Raw genomic sequence first — 20,976 nt, forward strand, 5'->3', positions numbered from 1 at the left:
TGTTTCAACCTTACTTTAAAGAAAACGAGTAGCAGCTAACATTATAAAGTAGTTAATTATGCTGGGTGCTGGTAGCTCACGCCTCTAATCCTAGCTACTCAGGAGACTAAGATCTGAAAATAGTGTTTCGAAGCCAGCCCAGGCAGAAAAGTCTGTGAGACTCTTATTTCCAATTAGTTACACAACCCTCCCACAAACAAACAGAAACAAAGACAACTAAAAAAAATCCCAACCCCAAAACTGCAGAAGTAGAGCTGTGGCAAAAAGGCTCAGAGAGAGCACCCAGGGTCTGACTTCAAGCCCCAGGATCCGCATAGAATAAAATACATTAAAACAAAAAAAAAAAATAACTAAATGGCAAGCATTGCTTGAAGAGCTTTGTGGGAATTATCCCATTTAGTCTTCTTTTTTTAAATTTTTATTTTTATTTTTTATTGTGAGAATACCATACAGAGGAGTTACAATTACATGGGCAAGATAATGAGTACATTTCTTATCAAACATTGTTGCCTCCTCTTTGTTTCCCCTTCCCATCCCTTCCCATACTCCCTCCACCTCCCCCCACCCGATCCTCCCCCTCCCACCACCAAAGTTGTGAAGTTCGTTTTTCGACATAACAACTTGTACATCTCATTGTTGCAATGGGTCCACCTGTATCCCTAGTTAAATGATTTGTTTTTGCCCTTCCCCTCCACAAATTATATCAACATCAAATACAGTGAAAACAGGGGTTATACCGTGGGGGAGGGACATACAAAGCAACATAGAAATCATCTTAAATATGTTAGAAACAATTGCATGAAAGAAAAAAAACCCACTTGAATACTTATCTTGGTGGGATTCATTCCCCTAACATCAACTTATCTGACCCTTTCTGCTTGACTCAGACATATACTAGTTATTGCAAATAAGGGAAACCATGGGACCTATGTTTCTTTGGGCCTGGCTTACTTCACAATTAATATAATTTTTCCATTTAGTCTTCTTAATAAAACGAAAGTTGTATTCCTACACATGAAGAGATTAAGGGTGAGAAAAATCACATAACTTTAAGAAGACACAGCAAGTTGGGTCAGTCAGCATTTAAAGCCTGTGTGTTTGCCTAATAAGCCGAAGTTACTACCTACCAATTTACTACTAACCTATCCTTTCACATGCCCAGAAAGATAGTTCCTCCTCCCCACAGGTCCCAGTCCTATTATTCCTACTGAAGTCATGACACCAGGCTGACCAGTCTTCTTCCTTGTGTTTATGAGTTTATCAAGTCTGTGAGGGGAAAAGGTAATGATAAGCCCCTCCACCAATTAAAAGGTTTTGAGTACTGTACCATTCAAGTTTGAGAATACACTACATGCTCACCATCAATTAAGAATAAGAATGAAATTGAGCTGGGTGCTATGGCTCCAAGTGGTAGAACACTAGCCCTGAACCAAAGAGCTCAGGGACAGCACTTGAGCCCTGAATTCAAGCCTCACAAACACCACCATCAACAAAAAAAATGAGATTGATGGAAACAAGAAAGTTCCGTGTGTGTGTGTGTGTGTGTGTGTGTGTGTGTGTGTGTGAGAGAGAGAGAGAGAGAGAGAGAGAGAGAGAGAGAGAGAGAGAGAGAGAGAGAGAGAGAGAGAGAGAGAGAGAGAGAGACTGTCTATCTGTCTGTCTGTCTGTAATGAGATCTGAACTCAAGGCCAAGGTAGTCTGCCTTACCTTTTTTTTCCCCCAAGACTGGCACTTTACTACTTGAGCCATACCTTCATTTTTGGCTTTTTGCTGGGTAACTAGAGATAAGAGTCTCACAGATGTTTCTGTGCAGGCTGGTTTTGAACCTGGGTCCTCAGATCTCAGCCTCCTGAGTAGCTAAGATTGCAGGGTGAACCATCAGTGCCCAGCAAGAAACAGTTTTCATGCATAAATAAAAGTGGATCACATGTGCTCCTTTGTTACTGGCTCCTTTTCCAAGGTTTGACTATGTGTAATTTGTGACAGTACTTTATTTTTATGGCTGAATTAAATTTCGGTGTGGTGATATACCACAGTACGTTTATCTACGCCTCAATTGATTGGACATTTGGATTGTTTCCACTTTGTGGCCAAAGCATATATATGTTTTTGTTTGAACACCTGTTTTCAATTATCTGAGGTACAGGCATATGAAAACTTTGTTCAATGCTGTGAGAAACTGCTCTCCAGGTTCTCTGTATCAGTGTACATCCCCATCAGCCTTAAGTGAGAACTCCATTTTCTCCTCAGTACTTGTTATTGTTGTGGTTATTATTATTATTACTGTTTTTGTGCCTGTACTAGAGCATGAACTAGGGCCTGGGTGCTGTTATTTGGCTTTTTTTTTTTTTTGCTCAGTGCTAGAGCTCTAATATTCGACTCATATCTCCACCTCTGGATTTCTGCTGTTGATTGAAGAGACTGATTTATCAGCCCAGGATGACTTTATACTGGGATACTCCAATCTCAGCCTCCTGAGTAGCTAGTGTTACAGGCTAGGATTATAGGATATGTTGAGATAGATAGATAGATAGATAGATAGATAGATAGATAGATAGATAGATAGATAGATAGATAGATAGATAGATAGATAGATAGACAGTTAGATAAATAGATAGTAGATATAGATAGATAGATAGATAGATAGATAGATAGATAGATAGATAGATAGATAGATAGATAGATAGATAGATAGATAGATAGATAGATAGATAGATGATAGATAGATAGATGTTAAGATACACATATAGGATATAACATATATAAGACATATATTATAGGATAGGGCTTGTGTTCCTGAGTACCTAAGTAAGAAAATACTGTTCTTCAATCCTATGGTAATCCATAACATATGAACACTCTGTGTTCCTTACTCACAGTGTTCTTGAATAGATGCATAAAAGTTGTTACCCTTAAAAAGACTATAAAAGACTCTATTCGCCAGGCACTGCTAGCTCACACCTGTAATCTTAGCTACTCAGGAGGCTGAGATCTGAGGATCACGGTTCAAAGCCAGGCCAGGAAAGTCCATGAGAGTCTATGAAAGGAAAGTCCATGAGACTCTTATCTCCAATTAACTACAAGAAAACTGGAAATGGTGCTGTGGCTCAAAGAGGTAGAGCATTTGCCTTGAGCTGAAGAGCTCAGGGACAGTGCCCAGGCCTAGAGTTCAAGCCCCACAACTGACAAAAAAAAAAAAAGAGACCCTACTCTTTTACTCTTTGGGTAAATAAGTGGTATGGGTATTAATACTATCCCCAAGGGGTCAGAATAAAGATTTAGAAATGTAGATGTGGCTCTGGTCATGTAGCTACCTATGAAGGACTATGTATAGGTGACACAACTCTTTTGTAATGCTTTTTAATAAAATATTAAGGGAGGAGGAGGCAACAATGCTTGATAAGAAATGTACTCATTACCTTGCTCATGTGATTGTAACCCCTCTATACAGTATTTTCACAATAAAAAACTTATTTTAAAAAATTAAGGGATTTCCATTACCTAAGTCAAAACACATGAGACAATTCCTTTTGTCCTTAGCACCTTTTATTTAAGTATGAGCCGTGGTGACAACCTGGCAGGCATATATCTACGTCAGCCAAGATGGGCATGGTGGAGGACACAAATTCAGAAACAGTAAGATTTAGGAAAAAAATACCTTCACATTGGATAAATGCCCCCCAAAAAGCTGTACAACACTTGTTCTTTATCTATACAAATGGCCCCATCCCGCCCCCCTAAAGATCTACTAATCTTCAAATTATATAATATGCTGTTACAGAAATATTATTGGCATCAACAACTCCCTTGGCAAAGACAGCAGGAGTTGTCAAGTTTTCGATGGGTGGAAATGGCCAGAATGTACCCAGATTCCTCCATCTAGGGCCTGTTACTGGTACAGCAGCACCTTCAGGGAAGCTGGGGTTCAGGATGTGGCTTTGATGCTCATGGGTGGCTTTTGTGGCATATAAAGTTACACAGAAAATATAATCTGACATTGCCCCGAGAGGCTTTTGACTTTTGACCCTCTCTCCATTCCTCCACATTTAATCTCTCCCTTTTTAGCACTTTAATTTCAGTGTTTGTCTTATTCTCTTAGATTGCACTTCTATATCCTGCCTTAGTCTCCAGCTATTGAGTCTCAAGGTGACTCAATTATTCAGTTTGGGAAGTGGGGGAAGAATGAGGGAACATATAATAGGAATCTTGCTCACTCCTTTCTAGCTACCTACCTCCCTGCTTAACTATTTCTCAATGGGGCTTATGTAAGGATTTCCCCTTTGGAGAAATCCTTTAACCTGCCTTCAAACTGCTATGCCCTCAGAGGCCTTAGAGGAAGGCCTGAGCCTAGAAACAGAATAGGAAGAGATGCACTAGCACAAGTAACACCGGCAGCTTGAAGAATGTCATTAACTTTTTCTAGCTGGACTGGCACTGATCTATGCTCTTCAGATCTCAGCTTCCTGAGTAGCTAGGATTACAGGCATGAGTCACCAGTATCTAGCTAGTCTTGAAAATATATTTTAAATGCTTAGGAAACTAAGTATTTTTGTGTTGTAACTACAACCCTAGAAACGAATTTGAGGTTGGGATGAATGCCAATAATACCAGAGTTAGGGCTGGGGCTGTAGCTCAGTGGTAAAGTGCTTGCTTGGCATGCACAAGACACTGAGTCCCACCCCCATCAATATATACATACATAAATACATACATACATACATACACAGACACATGCAATTCATCATGTTTTTGGTATCATAAACTTAAGGTATCATCAATTTAACCATGACTACAAACACTGACATTATGGCCATGATGTCCTCATAAGAAGTTTCCCTTTTCACTAGGCCCATATTCCCCCAAATTCCCATATTATAGTCAAAAGAAATCTTAGGACAATAGCACACACTGGTCTCTTCCCCCATACATTTCACTTTGTTTCTTGTTTGTCCTGGACCTGTTTATTTTTTTTTAAGCAACTATATTCCATGTTCAAAGCACTCTTGCATTTCCCTCATCCTTCCTTTGAGTAAATGTTGTATTTTACAAGCTACTAGCCTTTCTAGAATCTTCCACTTCAGGGGAGAATGGGTTCTAACAGTGGTTCTAGCAATGAGGGCCGTACTAAAAGCATACTCAAGAATCCCATAAACAGGGTTACCACACCTCCCAGACACCCTGCTGGCCAAAATTCTCCTATTGTTTTCAGACACAATATAGAGGAAATGGAAGCTAGTGATCAGTATTTGTAGCAGCAGCAAAGTTCCTTGACAAATTCTTTGGTTTGAATAAGGTCCCCCTGCTACTACAGTGAACCTGCAAGGACCCCGAGGAACTTAGCAGTAACAAGAAGAGATACTGGAGTGGGGCTTGGCCATGCTGGATTTAGATGGGTTGTATAACACTAAGAACAGGCCCCACTTCACCAAGGAACAAGAAATTAAGCTAGAAAACAGAAGAGAGTTTGGTTACAATCCCCTCCTGCCATTGCCCACCTGAGTGCTTTTCCAGGATAGAAGCTGGTTACTAGTGTCAGGGTCTGGGAAATAGCAGCAGCTTTAGTTATTTGTACAGTAATCCACCCCCCCCCCCACACACACCTCATCTTTCCATGGTTTCAGTTACCTGTGGTGATAAACCATGATGTAAAAATATTAAATGGATAAGCAATGTATACGCTTTAAATTGTGTTCCTTTATGAGTAGTGTGATGAAATTTGACCCTATCTTGCTCTATCCTAGAAACAAATTTGAACATGAATCCTAAAACATGAGTCATCCCTTTGTTCAGTGTATACTTGCTGTTTGGGGTATCCTCCCATTAACCATTTAGCAACCCTCTCAGTTGTCAGATTGAGTGTTGTGGTGGTAAGTATAAGGTTTGGTTCAGGCATCCAGTGGAAGGTCTTTAAATATACCCCTTGAGGATAAGAGGGTCTAATAGCTGGCTCATCATTTTCTCTCAGGTCTGGCCCTGGCTATAATTCCCAACCATCATAATTTTAGTTCCATGATCCAGGCCACAGGCTGAGAAACCAGTTTGTTGTTAGAAGAGGACCTCCTGAGTTTGCTTCCAACTCATCCCATGGTTTGGAGACAGTAGAGAAAGGAGTGACCTTTGTCAGTTTTAGATTTCTTTGGTTTCAAAAAATACTTTGGAAAAAAAGTTGAACTTTGCTCAGGAATGCTAAGCTCATGGTCACTCAGATTTCAAGAGGTACAGAGCCAGGCCACGGTTGGGAGGTTCTGAGTTCAATAGGAAAACACCTTTCTTAAGACACGTGTGGTTATAGTGGGAAGAATTCAATGCCTTGGCACTTGCTTACCTAAGACAGGGTGGATTGAGGCTAAACTACAGATAACACTTTCCTTCTGGGCTAACTTTTCCCTCTCCAACTTCCCTCTTCTCGCCATATTAGTTTAAAAAGAAAAAAAAACAAACAAAACAGAACAAAAACAATCAAAACATAAAAATAAATAAAAATCGAGATGCCATTTCAAATATAATAAGAGCCCTCCCCACTCCCATCCTCCAAAAGAAACCTATATCCAGAAGTCAACTGTAGTTGAGCTAGTAAAGGTTCCTAGTGTGCAACCATGGAGGACATGCTTGTAACTCCGAGTGATGCCATACAAGGACAGAAGGAGAAACAAGACCCCAGCCAGGGCTCTCTTCAACTAGCTGCTGGGGAAAGGTAGAATTGGAACCAATTTACCCCTGGCCACTTCACCTGGTGATACCTCAATTTTGCTTGTATTCTGTTCCATGCAGTCCCCTTGCAAAGCTTGGATGAGGCCCTGAAATGCTGGTAGGTGAATGCCCACAAGTCAGCTGGTTGTCTGTGGCTAACAGTGGGGTCATGACCCCCTGGTGCAGCAGAAGCTGCACAGGCAGTTATTCTCTGAGCCTGAAAGCAGCTGATTATGGTGTGGGTGGGCGGTAAGTTCATGATGTCTTTGGTGTCCTCATACAGAGAAAAATAAAGGCACTTGGTTGGTTCCATGGGCAGCAAGTGCTGGCCCACATTACTGTGGGAAAGTGTGGCTGAGTGATCACACAAGGCAGCAGCTACCTTGTGTAGAATCTTGGTGCTTCTCCAAGGTCTCCTAGCTCTTTGGGGGCATTGCTAGGAAAAAGACCATGCGAGACATCCAAAGTAGAGGGCTGGAACAATCTGACTAACAGCTATGTACTTGCTAACATAGCTGGACTGAAGATTGAAAGCATTTCCCACTGGGATGCTATGGCAGCCTGCTGGTTGGACTAGAAATTGCTAGGCCCCAGGAGTAGGCTCTCCCTGAGACATTTGAGCTGCTCTTCCCCAAGTTTGATCTTCTCCTCCAGCTCTCTCTGTTCAATGATGAGAGCTGATTTCATCTTGACAAAATGCTGGTAATCTTGAAGCTGGTCCTGAGGCAGGTATCGTGAGACCATGCTAAACACCAACTTCTCCCGGCGGTCCACATGTTCCTTCAACTCCTTGGCATCTGCCAACTGGCTCGTCAGCTGCTGCTTCTTCTCAATCAGCACCAGCTGGGAAAGCAGAAGACCAAATTAAAGGCTATGTCAATTACTAAGTATCTGCCTAGCAAGGCCCCACTGAGAAGGTGGCCACAAAGCTGCTATCCATTCTAATAATTGGTCTCCTAGTTTTTCTTCTCAAAAGTCCACCTCCATGCAGCAGCTTTTTTTCCCCCTGTAGCTGGGTAAGTGTGAAAGTGATTGTAACATGGGTGTGGACAATCACCTTTCTATTGCTAAGGCTGTCTTTAATATGTGAACCACTAGCATGTTTGGTAGGGCAAGAAAGCTATGCCAAAACCAGCCTTTGTCCCATGTATCTGATGAACAAGCAGCATGGTGGCAATGTTTTACTCTCTCTTCTTCCCTTTCTTTCTTTCTTTCTTTCTTTCTTTCTTTCTTTCTCTTTCTTTCTTTCTTTCTTTCTTTCTTTCTTTCTTTCTTTCTTTCTTTCTTTCTTTCTTTCTTTCTTTCTTTCTTCCCTTTCTTTCTTTCTCTTTCTTTCCTTCCTTTCTTCTTCCTTTCTTTCTTTCCTTCCTTGCTTCTTCCCTCCCTCCTTCTTCCTTTTTGTGTTAGTACTAGGGCTTAAATTCAGGACCTCATGCTCTTGCTTGGTTTGTTCTCTCAAGACTGGCTCTGCCATTTGAGCCACACCTCCACTTCCAGCTCTTTGCTGGTTAATTGATGATACAGACTTTTCTGCCTGGGCTGATTTTGAACATCGATCCTCACATGTCAGCCTTCTGAATAGCTAGGATTACAGGCATGAACCACTGTGTGTGGATATGAACATGTGCCTCTTAGTGTGGATTCCAAGTCATTTGTAGGGAAAGGTAATGGTTGAAGAATGGACGAAGAGTGAGCCACTCTGTAAAAGTGAGAGCATCCCCAGCTCAACTACTTTATAAATCTTCCCCTTCTAACTCAAGACAAAGGCAAAATTGCTGCTGCTTTTACTGACAGCTAGCACTGGTTTAATAAAAACTCTTACCCTGTTCTAGGCTCTGTTTTATTTTAGCATTGGTTGGCTATTTTAATCCTCATAACAAGCCCATGAGGCAGGCAGTTTGTTTGCCCAGTGTTTCAGAGATGAAGCAATGGACACAGAGCAAGGTTAAATAAGTTGTACATAGCTGCACACCTAATAAGCAGTAGAGCCAGAAAATCAGGGTACTAAAAAGCCAATGCTAGCTGGGCACCGGTGGCTCACACTTGTAATCCTAGCTACTCAGGAGTCTGAGATCCGAATATTGAAGTTCAAAGCCAGACCAGGGAGGAAAGTCTGTGAGATTCATATCTCCAATTACCCACCAAAAAGCCAGAAGTGGACCTGTGGCTCAAATGGTAGATCGCTAGCCTTGAGGAAGAAAGTTCAAGGACAGTGTCAAGACCCTGAGTTTAAGCCCTAGTACCAGCACCAAAATAAATAAATAAAATAAAAAGCCAGTGCTCACACTCTTAGTGTAAGAAGCTTTTTGCTTTTGCCACAAATCACTTTCTTCTTACTTGGCCTACAAATTAACTGAAAAGATAAAATTTAGGATTCCCAACCTCCATTTTGTATATGTGTTCTTTGCTTTAAGTCATTCTCTCCTGCAGCCACTTTGATTCATCCCAGAATTCAAGATGGCAATAAAAGCCACCTGCCAGGCATCAATGCCTTATTATAACAAGGCCCCACCTGACCAATCCTGCCACAGTAAGCTGCCAGACCATCTCTGGCTGCCATCTATGATCAATTGTGGCCACTGGAACGCACCTATGACTGGAAGTAATAATTATGCATATATTTCCCCTCCCCCAATTTTCCCTCCTACTTAAACCAAAAGCTATACTGGGAAGATGGTTTGAGATGATACACTTGCTACATCCCCATGCTATGGGATAAACCTTCTTTCTCTCTCCTTGGACATCTCTTGTCTCTTCATTTGATGAACTGCAGTGACTGGACTTGACCTCTAAAGCCCAGAAGTTTGGCTCTGGGGCCTAAAATCTTTCATAACATTAACTTTAAGCTATTTTGCTTCCCCAGTAGCTAAACATGAACAAGAGAGGGCCAAGAAGAATTAGATGGCATTTCCTTCCATTCCCATCGATAGAGACTCCCCAACTCTACCTTTTCCTGGTTGGCTCCTGAATCAATACTGTTCAGAGCATTTTCCACCCGTGCCAGTCGTCCAGAGAGTGACAGCAACAGATTGACCACTTTGTCTAGGTCCCCAATAAACAAGCGGTATTTTTCAAACTCATTAGATTTGCAGACAGCTTTTAAGTTGGTCTCCACCTCCTCTCCAAGGGCGGAATTCCCATTGATATCCTCCATTAGACCTCGCTGGGCCTCCCGCAGGACAGAGAGTTTTCGGCCAATGCTTTCAATAAGCTGTATCTAGAGTAGTTAAACAGAAGACAAAGGATGTTCATTGCACAAATGGAAGCTGATCTGTGCTTCTAAACTCAGTTTGGGGATCCAAGTAACAGAGGGATGACTCTGCCTTCGTCATTGAAAACAAGGGATGCCTGTAATCCTAACTATTCAGAAAGCTAAGATCTGAGGATCACAGTTTGAAGCCAGTCCAGGCAGGAAAGTCCATGAGCCTCTTATCGTGAATTGACCCCCCAAAAGCCAGAAGTGGGGCTGCGGCTCAAGTGGTAGAGCACTAGCTTTGAGCAAAAAGTTCTGAGATAGGTCTCAGGCCCCTTAAGTTCAAGCTCCAGCATCAGCACATGCACACACACATGCATGTACACACACGTGCATGCGTGAGTGTGCACACGCCCCCCCCCCCAAACAATGGGAACATGAGTAAGGCACAGGCAATCCCAGTGTTCTAGGTATGCATCTTCTCTCCCTGTCAGGTAGTTATCTCCAAGTTACCTCTAAAGTTCTTGGCATTAAAAAGTGGTACCCATGGGCTATGCAAACATCTAGTATATGCAACTGAGACTACTTAATACATTGGGAACACAAATGTTTTGCAGGCATGACAATGGATGCAAATTGCATACTGGAAATACTATCATATATGTACGAAGTATGCATCAGTGTTTGCTTTATTATTGTTTTAGCCTAGATACTCTGGGATCACAGAGTTGGAGTTTTCTTTTTTCTTTTTTCTTTTTTTTTTTTTTTTTTTTTTTTTTTGTCGGTCGTGGGGCTTGAACTCTGGGCCTGGGCGCTGTCCCTCAGCTCTTCAGCTCAAGGCGAGCGCTCTACCACTTGAGCCACAGAGCCACTTCCGGTTTTCTGGTGGTTTATTGGAGATAGGAGTCTCATGGTCTTTCTTGCCCGGGCTGGCTTTGAACCGCGATCCTCAGATCTCAGCCTCCTGAGTAGCTAGGATTACAGGCGTGAGCCACCAGCGCCCGGCTTCTTTTTTTTTTTTTTTTATAAATTTTATTTATTTATTTATTTTTGGGGTCCGGTCATGGGGCCTGAACTCTGGGCCTGGGCCTGTCCCTCAGCTCTTCAGCTCAAGGCTAGCGCTCTATCACTTGAGCCACAGCGCCACTTCTGGCTTTTTTCTTTTTGCTTATGTGGTGCTGAGGAATTGAACCCATGGCCTCATGCATGCAAGGCAAACGCTCTACCACTAAGCCACCTTCCCAGCCCAGAGTTGGAGTTTTCTAGAAATGTGTTCCTCTCTAGCAGTTTATTTTAAGATATGCAAGGTATTCAGAACTAAGAGTTTTCTCTGGGTTCCAGGGCCTTTTGATACATTTTAGAACTATTCAAAGATGATAGAAGATTGTCATGATTATAATCTGAAGTGTAATATGTTTGGATTTAAGAGAAATCCCAAAGCCCACTGGGGATCAGTGACATGAATGAGGAAATAAAATTAGATGTACAGAGGTTTCCAGTTACTTTACTACCTTCAGCTTTCCCATCCCAAACTAAACACCAGGATCAAAGGACAACTCACCTGGAATATCACCCATTTACCCTAGAGTCTATGCTCTGGGGATGGATGGAAGGATGGACATAGAGAGAGCTCTTTGTTTCTCAGCATCTGAGCTCTACAACCTGACCCTCTGCCCTGGAGAAGACACTGGCAATAGAGCTGTGGAGTCATCACAGATTTATCCAGGGCTGACTTTTTTTCTGGGATACTGCACATTGGTGACCTTCCTCCTTTTTCTTTCTCAGTCACACAAATTGTCCTGACCCACCCATAGTTATGTCAAATCACTCTGTCCATCTTTCTTTGATAGTCCCATTTATCTTTCCCTTCTTGCAACCAGACTTCTGTTAGGTTTGTCCCTTGAGAGGCCAGACCTTGAGGAAGCAAGGGGCATCCCTGAGGTGCTCAAGGGATATGGATCCAAGGAAGTGCATTTGGATCAATAAAGACTTCAATACTAACACAATATGCTTCCAATTCTTTCCCTGACATTTTGCTTCAGATGAGAATTGGAGGAAGGGTTTTGCAAATGGCCTGATGGTTTCCTACAGCCCCATCCTAGAAAAGAAATATGAACAGAGAGCAATTTGGTATTTAGTTGACATGTCCACAAAACGGTAATTTGGGCCTTGGAGGTTACCATGACAACTCAACTTGCTTACAAGATAAAATGGGTATGTGCACAGGGGTAGGCAAAGTGATTCCAGGAACTTGATTAGAAAACTAGGCTACTGGTACTTAGAGGAAGAAAGGACGGCTTCAGCACAACAATAATACCAACAACATTGCCATTTACTTATTTTGTATTTGTAAAAGATAATTGAACATCATTGTAAATAAATAATAACGTCTACTAGCCTATATTTTCTCCTTATTTTCAGTGTAGTCAGTCTGTTCTTTCTGCAGAAAGTTCCATAGAGAATAAAAATCAACACTCTTTCCATTGGCTAGAGCTCAGTAGCAGAAAAGGATATGCTTGTACAGTAACTTATAAGTCTAGCAGAATGCTGAGAGATAATATGGTAAAACAGAATTTCAGTCTTGACTTCAAGGCTGGATCTATCATTTAGTATGGAGCCATTGGAAAAATTAGTACCTTCAACTTGTTAAAAAAAAAAAAAAGGAAGGGATAGTAATATCTGCTTTGTAGTGCTGGAAGTATATCTCAGCCATCTTTCATGTGTCAAAGGCTCTGGGCTTGAACCCCAGAAAATAGTAAGTAATAAGGTAAAAAGAGAATAAGAAATAGTAAGCAAATAAGAAAAAAATGAAGGAAGAAAGAAAGGAAGGAAGGAAGGCAGGAAGGCAGGAAGGCAGGAAGGCAGGAAGGAAGCAAGCAAGCAAGCAAGCAAGCAAGCAAAGAAGGCAGACAGGCAGGCAGGCTTGGTAGTAGAACATGTGCAAGGCTCTTAGTTTGATCTCCAGCTCTCTCTCTCTCTCTCTCTCTCTCTCTCTCTCTCTCTCTCTCTCTCTCTCTCTCTCTCTCTCTCTCTCTCTCTCTCTCTCTCTCTCTGTTTCTCTCCCCCCTCTCTCGTAAGGTTGTTTTTCTAAGAATCAGAGAAATTACTACTTTGAGTACTACTACCATTCTGATTATTGATCATATCCAAATGATTGAAGACAGTCTATTTAATCTCCATATTAAATACAAGACTAGCAGATGTTCTAGAGGGTGTAGAGGAGCTGATCACCCTCCAGATTCAGTTAGCTTTAAATTAAAAATATCTAGGACATTGCAAAACTTTACCTTTTTTTGAGCCAGTTCATGGTCAACTTCCTCCTCTCCCAGACCTATCTCTGCCATTTCAGGTTGGTCTTTTAACTTGTTCAGCAGCTCTGCCTTGGCTACAGAAATATTGTAATAAGCAGAATAAGAGGTTGGGATCCCAGGGGCTCCTAGAGGAGGCGAGAAGTGCTGAAAGTCTTGTCTGCAGAAACAAAGAAATGTCCAGTTGAGCACTTCTGTTGAGAGACTACTGACCTTTCTACTTCCTTACTTTCCCCTTCTGTATGTGACCCTGCTTTATCAAGTAATTGTAAAGGAATGGACCAGGAGGTGCTGCTGAAACATAAAAGCATGAACACGTGAAGGCTATCTACAAGGCAAGAAAAGGCAAACTTGAAGAGTATAGAAGGCTATTTCTATGCTCCTGACTTCAGCAGCTAGGGGTACTTCTAGAGATAATTTGATCTGAACCTATTCAAACTCAGATCTGGCAGTCCACAATATGTCTAGGCTTTTGGTCATATATGATTCCCCTTGGTTCATGGCTACCCTGAGGAGAGGCTGCGTAAGTAGTTCAGAAGTGTCAGAGACCTTTTCTATTGGTCTTACTTCTACTCCAAACCACCACCTGCCCTGGTTCTATCTAAGGTGCTTGCTTACAAAGGCACTCTGTGGCATTCTCTGGATCTTCTCAACTTTTCTTCTTTCCACTGTTGTTTCAAATCGCTGTTGTTTCTCCCACTGCAGGTCAACCACAGCAAAGAGGTCACCCATGCCCTCAGCAGTGGTCACCTTGTGATAGGCTAGGGTGGGCACCCCTGCCAGGGACTGAGCACAGCCCATCACATCTCTCATGAGCACTTCTAATATTACCTAGTGTAGGGCAGCAACTCTATCTGAGAAGAGATGGCATCTCTTCACTTCTGGCATATTTTTAATGGCCCCAGCCTCCTGCATGGATGTAGAATGAAATGGGGGAACAATGAAACCAATGACACTCAGGAGTTTGACAAATGTAGCAGCAGACCTTGTTGTCTTGGGTTCACTGAAGCCAGTGGAGCCAAGGTGCTGCTTCTCAGGGCTCCAGCCTGTGCAAGAGAATTTCTCTCCAGGAAAGAAGTAATTCTGGTTCCATGCTGGCTTGGATTTGGTTTCTTCTGCCATTGAAGCTTCAGGCCTGGTAGAAGAAAGAAAGTAAAATAGAAATGTTACAAAGTCAAGTTTCAATGACGGTGTGGTAAATAACTCCAGCCAGAGTTTATGAAAGGGAGCGGGTACTGCCCCCCCCTTAAATTCTCTTTCCGTCACTACCCCTTTGCTAACCTCGAGCTGTCTGAAATGGAAAGTAGGAGAAGCTCATTAGTCATTTTTGCAGCTATTTTCAGCTCTTAGATAAAGGTCAAAAATAATGGTTAAATGGTTCTGTAGCTATTTACTGATTCATGCCATGCTGTCTCCTAATTCATCACACAAAAGACACTTGGGCATGCCAATATTCTTCATCCTAAGTAAATTCATTTTACACGTAGGGTTTCAAGCTTAGAACACTGCTAGAGGTACAAAATTAGCAAACATTCACACAGTGCTTTACCATGCCCCAGAAAGTGACCTAATGCAGATACCACACAGGTACACAGACACTCCCTCCCCATACACCATGATGAGCACCTATATAAATGTATAATCAAGTATTTATCATAACCATTTCATAAATGAGAAAAATAAGGTTCTAAGAGGGAAAATCATTACACTGAAGACTTCTGATTTCCACCTGGGCAACTTGATTCCACAATGCATGTATTATGTAGTACTGACAAAGGGAAAACTTGAAATTGTGTATGTGCACACATGCCATTACTAGGGCTTGAACTCAGGGACTTTAACTCTTCCTTGGCTTTTTTCACTCAAGGTTGGTGCTCTTCATTTGAGCTGCCACTTCACTCTGAGCTTTTTTTTTTTTTTGCTAGTTAATTAGAGATGAGTCTCACAAACTTTCCTGCCTGGGCTGAGTTGGAAACATGATCCTTAGACCTCAGCCTCCTGAGTGGCCAGGATTATAGGCATGAATCATTAGAGCCTGGCAACTTAACATGCTATCTGTGGTAGCAGAGAAGGACTATCCTGGAGGGACTATGAAGATTTGAACTTAGGAAATTTGTATTTAAAGAAAAGCATTTAGGGTATGCATGATCGTTGAGTGAGAAATTGTACAGAATAAATAATGATATCCCCATTAGAAACTCAGTCCTTCAGCAGAGATGGCCCTGCATCATATTCTATTGGAGCATATGAGGCACCATGTTTTAGGGCTTCTTTCCAGAACAGGAAAGGGATTTATAGAAGTATGACAATATAATCAGAGTCCTTCCACAGAGCTCTGAAAGTAGTATTGGCCTAGTTCACTTTATGGACAGTTATCAGATTTCACCAACATTTGATAATTCCATGAAATTTCCCTTTACTATATTCCAGAACTTTTAACTGAATAGTACATGGGTTATAGAGAGATACTTTAGTTTAACATGACTGAAATTTAGATGTCTTTGCATGTTAGATTCAAAAGACTGCTCATCTATTTTCCCCTAGAACTACTGTTCCTTGCAAAAATAAGTTTCCTTCTGGTTAGGACCTTGTGTTCTAGGGCCTACAAAAGACATCCAGAAATAACGCTGCAGGGACAGTAAACTAGACTTCCCAGCTTCTGGTTATCTGTGATCTTGTGAGAAAGTCATGATTATCTCCTAGGCCTCACTATTCTCATATAAAAATGGAGGAAACTACTTGTAAAAATTTCATCCATTTGTTATGAGGAATGAATTGATCAATATAATGCTCCTTAGCTCGGATTGGGGTTCACTCCTAAAAAAAACTATCATTGAGTTGATAAGATCCTAAGTTTCTGGGCACTGGTGGCTCATGCCCATAATCCTAGTTACTAAGGAGGCTGAGATTTGAGGATTGCCGGGAGTGGAGCAGTAGTTCAAGTGGTAGTGCACTAGCTTTGAGTAAAAATGCCCAAGGATAGCACCTAGGTCTGGAGTTCAAACCCCAGGATTGCAAAAAAATCCTAAATTCAGATGCATGTAATATACCACATAATTTGCCATGCATGGCAACTAGCAGCACAGCACATGGTGGAAATACTTCCACTTCATACTCATGGGGCTGAGAGCTGCTACCCAGCACCATGAAAGAGTATTGCATTGCATCTTACTAGCCTAAGACAAGATCAAAACCTAAAGTTAAGGTACAATTTCCAATGAATGCTCTACTTCTAGCTGTTCTGGTGATTAATTGGAGATAAGATGTCTCTTCCGAGACTTTCCTCCCTGGGCTAGCTTGGAAACACAATCCTTAGATCTGAGCCTCCTGAGTAGCTAGGATTATAGGTGTGAGCCACTGGTGCCCAACATATGGTTTCTGTATTATACTACAGCCAAACCCAAAAGAAAATAACAACAACCTGGAACATGAACCATTGTAAATCAGGGTTGATCAGTCCATGAAAGTGTTTAGAAGAATTCTTAGTTGAAAACAACCTAACTGTGTCAGAAATGATGCTACTTCTTAAATCCCCACCATGCATAGAAGCATCTGTGATTGAATTTTTTCTTTTCTTTTCTTCTCTATTCTATTCTTTCTTTTCTGGATACTAGAGTTTGAACTCAATGTCTCATCCTTACTAGGCAAGTACTCTATCACTTGAGCCATACTTCATTTCATCCCTCTCCTACAGTTGATTTTGCAGTCAGAAGCCAGAGCTGCAGGCAAATGTTTCTTCTGTCATCCCAGTCTTTAAAAATATCTCTAAAGCAAGTTACAAGATCTGTAGTAACAGAAATTTTCTTCATTGTGAACAAGGTGCCCAGGTGAATGGAGGCACATAAAGGAGACACAGATAGGTTCCCAGATGCTAGGCATTGGTGGCTAATGCCTATGTCCTAGCTGTTCAGGAGGCCGAGACTGAGGATCACAGTTCAAAGCCAGTCCAGGCAGGCAAGCTTATGAGACTCATCTCCAATTAACCACCAGAAAGCTGGAAATTTAGTTGTGGCTCAAGTGGTAGAGTACCAGCCTTGGGCAAAAAGCTAAGGGACAGTGCTCAGGCCCTGAGTTCAAGCTCCAGTACTGGCACTAAAAAAAGAGGCACCCTGAAAAGGTGGCCTCCCAGAAAAAAAAATCTCTCGGAAAGAGGCTGCCAAAGAAGGCAAAACAAGCAGGGTTTTTATAATCAAATAGAGTTGCCTTTGAATCTTTGCTGTGTAATACTGAGCTAGCTGGTCCCTTACTGTACTTAGCTTTAGTTATCACATCTGTCAAATGGGGATAATAATGGCCAATAGGTCTGTTGGGATGATTTAATGAAATAATGGATCTAAAGAGCTTAACAGTGTCCGGCACATAGTAAATCTTTAATAAATACTCATCCAATTATCCCTCTGCCTTCTGAAATGTTAGTTAAATGTGTGCTATGTGTAGGTCACTTCTCCTGGCTATGATACATAACAATCATAGTTACATTTCAGAAAATATCTCCTAGACACAGGAAGCATGCTTGCCAGCTACATCCACAACTTGAGGAAAAGCCATGTTGTGATCTGGCACCTCAGACTAGAAAACCACTGAACCAAGCAAAAAAGTTGACTGTCAATAAAAGATATAGTTTATCTGATTTGGGGAGGGTAAGGGGAAGCACAGAAATGGTGGGACAGATGGTGAAAAAATGCAGCAGTGATACTCACTAGACACTAAGTTGAAAAGGAACTATACAACTTGTGGGGGACCAGGGTCAGGAGGGAATAAATGGGAGGAGAAAATGAGGGAAGAGGAAACATTGTTCAAAAAGAAATGCACTCATTACCCTGACTTACATAACAGTAACCCCTCTGTAATCACCTTTAAATAAGTTTTTTAAAAGATAAAGTAGCAAGGTGTGTGTATGTGTGTATGTGTGTGTGTGTGTGTGTGTGAGAGAGAGAGAGAGAGAGAGAGAGAGAGAGAAAGAGAGAGAGAGAGAGAGAGAGAGAGAGAGAGAGAGAGAGAGAGAGAGAGAGAGAGAGAGAGAGAGAGAGAGATTGAGAGAGAGCACACGCTTGCATAGGCATGCACAGTTAGGGCTTGAACTCAAGGCCTGATCACTGTCCTCCAGCTTTTTCCGCTCAAGGCTGGCACTCTACCACTTGAACTACAGCTCCAGTTTTGGCTGACTTGGTGATTAATTGGAGATAAGAGTCTCAAGGACTTTCCTGCCTGGACTATTTGGAAACACAATCCTTAAATCTCAGCCTCCTGAGTAGCTAGAATTATAGTTGTGGGCCACTGATGCCCAACATATGGCTGTTTTACATATCCTAATAGTCAGTCACCCTGTGGAGCTGGTAGCACCATGGCCATTTTCTAGGTACAGAAACTGAGGCTGGAAGCAGTTTAACTGAGCAGCCCAAGATCAAAATGCCTTCCTCTTCAGGAATCCAAATATCTTCTTTGCCATGGGGCTTGAACTCTGGGCCTGGGCATTCTCTGAGCTCTTTTGCTGAAGGGCAGTACTCTACTCTTTTGAGCCAGAGTGCCACTTCCGGTTTTCTGGTGGTGAACTGGAAATAAGAATCTCACAGGACTTTCCTGTCTGTGCTAACTTCTAATTTTGATCCTCAGATCTCAGCCTCCTGAGTAACTAAGATTACAGGAGTGAGCCACCAGCACCTAGCATGGATCCAATATCTTTAACAAACACTTACTTAGGGGAATCCATGGCTTCTTTCTCTGATGCCTTCCATAGTCCACCAGCGCCATAATAGCAAGGAGGGTGGGCCTGCTCAGGTTGAGATCCTGAGTGGCCCCTTACTGGAGGCAGGAGATTGCTGGAATGAGGAGCATAGGACTCTGACTCTGGGAAGCTTTGGGAACCCCGTCTTGAGGTCTCCAGGTCGCCAAGCCGCAGGGATTTTGGCTGTTCCAGGGCTTCTTCGCGATTGACAGCACACAAGCCAGTGGTTTCTGAACTGAAATACTGGGGAGGCAGCTCCTCCTCCTCTTCTCCCGCCTCTCTTCCTCCTTCTTCCTCTTCCTCCTCCTCCTCTTCTTGCTGCTGTAGTTGCATCTGCATCTGCTGCTGCTTCTGTTGTTTCTGTTGCTGGGCTGCCCGGAAGAGCCTGTACTTCTCCCAGTTGGGAGGAGGAGGGCGAGGAGGAGGAAAAGGTTTCTTCCTGGCGCCTAGAGGATCTGGCTGAGTCTCATCAGCTTTGGGAAAGGGCTCCTTGTGATGCTGACCCCAAACCCGGGCACCTTGGGGCTCCAAGCTGATGTGACTTTCAGAGAAGGCCCGGCTGCGCAGTGGGCGGGGCATGGAGGCCAGATGGCTGTCCTCCTCATACACAGAAGTTTCTTCTGCTGTCTTCAAGGAATGTTTGAAGTCTCCTAGAAGGTCAAGGGAAGAAACTGCTCGGTGGCTTGAGAAGTCCAGTGCTGGGTTCTCAAGGCAGGGATGGAAAGGGTTCGTCCACGAAAGGCTTCCCTTAGAATGAGCCATTTCTCTGAAAAAAAAGTAGATGAGGGTTGAGCAAGCCAAGCAGGCCCATGCTTTGCATGTAACATCATTTATGTAAAATCTAAAATGGCCACCAAACATTGCATTATGTGTGGCAAATGTAACGATCCTACCACTAAGGAAACAATAATAATGACTGCTAACACTTGCATATATTAAGTACCAGGTTTCACTTTAAATGCTTTCCATAGCTCAAAGTATTTAATCCTCATGATAATCCTAGAAAGCACTTATTACTGTCTTGATTTTACAGCTGAGGAAACTGAGACCCACACAGGTTAAGGGACTTACCTGGGGGCATAAGGGGTAGAACTAGTATTTTAATTTTACCTGCCTGGCTGCAAAGTCTGACATGTGCAGCCCAGTCTGTTAATAGCACCCAGCATTTTATGTGTTCTAAGGTTTACAAAGCCTGGTTTTTCTGCCTTATCTGTTGTTTTCATTTGTCTTCTTTTTCATTATGAACATTTTACAATATTTCGAAGTGCACAGAAATTTCCATAATAAATAACCATGTTCCACCCTACCACCCAGAACTAGCACATTTTAATACTTTTCTACCTAAGCTTCATGACTTTTTCTTTTATTATCTTCAAGTAGTTGTACAAGGGGGTTCCAATTCAACATTCTTGATTAATGTCACCCCTTCCATCATTCTCCCCTATCTCTCCTAACCTGACCCAGCTTCAATTTTTCTAGTTCCCTTTTCACATATGTACACTGAATATTATGACTGCATCTGCCTGATCTTCCTCTCTTCATTCATCTCCTCCTCCCCTTGGCCTCACCCTCTGACACTTCAAGTTCCAGCTTCCCGATGTTCATCTCCACAAATTTTTCTTAAGAAACAACTCATAGTACAAAAGCATCATATGCACAGTCTTATAAAACAAAAAAGAAGTACTATTTAATAAACTTTGTGGAGATAATCACAGATTGGTATTTTTTGGAGCTATACCAAAAATTCATTAAAAACCAAGACTTAAGGATGTGTGTATATAATTTTAATATACTACATATATGTTATATATACATATATGCACAAGTATAACATAAGACAAATTTTTCAGAAGATGGAAAAGAAGATTGTGAGGCAAAAATAAGATTATAAGTGCCAAGTGCCAGTGGCTCACACCTCTAATCCTAGCTACTCAAGAGGCTGAGATCTGAGGATCATGGTTCAAAGCCTGCCCAGGCAAGAAAGTCCATGAGATTCTTTTTTTTTTTTGGTCGTGGGGCTCGAACTCTGGGCCTGGGCACTATCCCTGTGCTCTTCAGCT

At 42.1% G+C, this 20,976-nt stretch overlaps 1 protein-coding gene across 2 annotated transcripts in view; it reads right to left on the reverse strand.

Moving 5' to 3' along the window:
• Window positions 1-590: 590 nt before the first annotated feature.
• Window positions 591-20,976, reverse strand: part of Shroom4 (shroom family member 4) — a 216,970-nt gene continuing 196,584 nt past the window's right edge. For both annotated transcript variants that reach the window (XM_070025724.1, XM_070025725.1), the window contains 5 exons: window positions 18,888-19,682; window positions 14,177-14,326; window positions 13,171-13,351; window positions 9,638-9,907; window positions 591-7,533 (listed from right to left, as the gene is read on the reverse strand). In XM_070025724.1, the coding sequence (XP_069881825.1) occupies window positions 7,264-7,533; window positions 9,638-9,907; window positions 13,171-13,351; window positions 14,177-14,326; window positions 18,888-19,682 (1,666 nt within the window). In that variant the 3' untranslated portion in view covers window positions 591-7,263. The remainder of the gene's footprint in view (window positions 7,534-9,637; window positions 9,908-13,170; window positions 13,352-14,176; window positions 14,327-18,887; window positions 19,683-20,976) is intronic.

The sequence above is a fragment of the Dipodomys merriami genome, unplaced genomic scaffold, assembly GCF_024711535.1.
Source record: "Dipodomys merriami isolate MVZ:Mamm:240054 unplaced genomic scaffold, mDipMer1.0.p SCAF_171, whole genome shotgun sequence".
Taxonomy (NCBI): Eukaryota; Metazoa; Chordata; class Mammalia; order Rodentia; family Heteromyidae; genus Dipodomys; species Dipodomys merriami.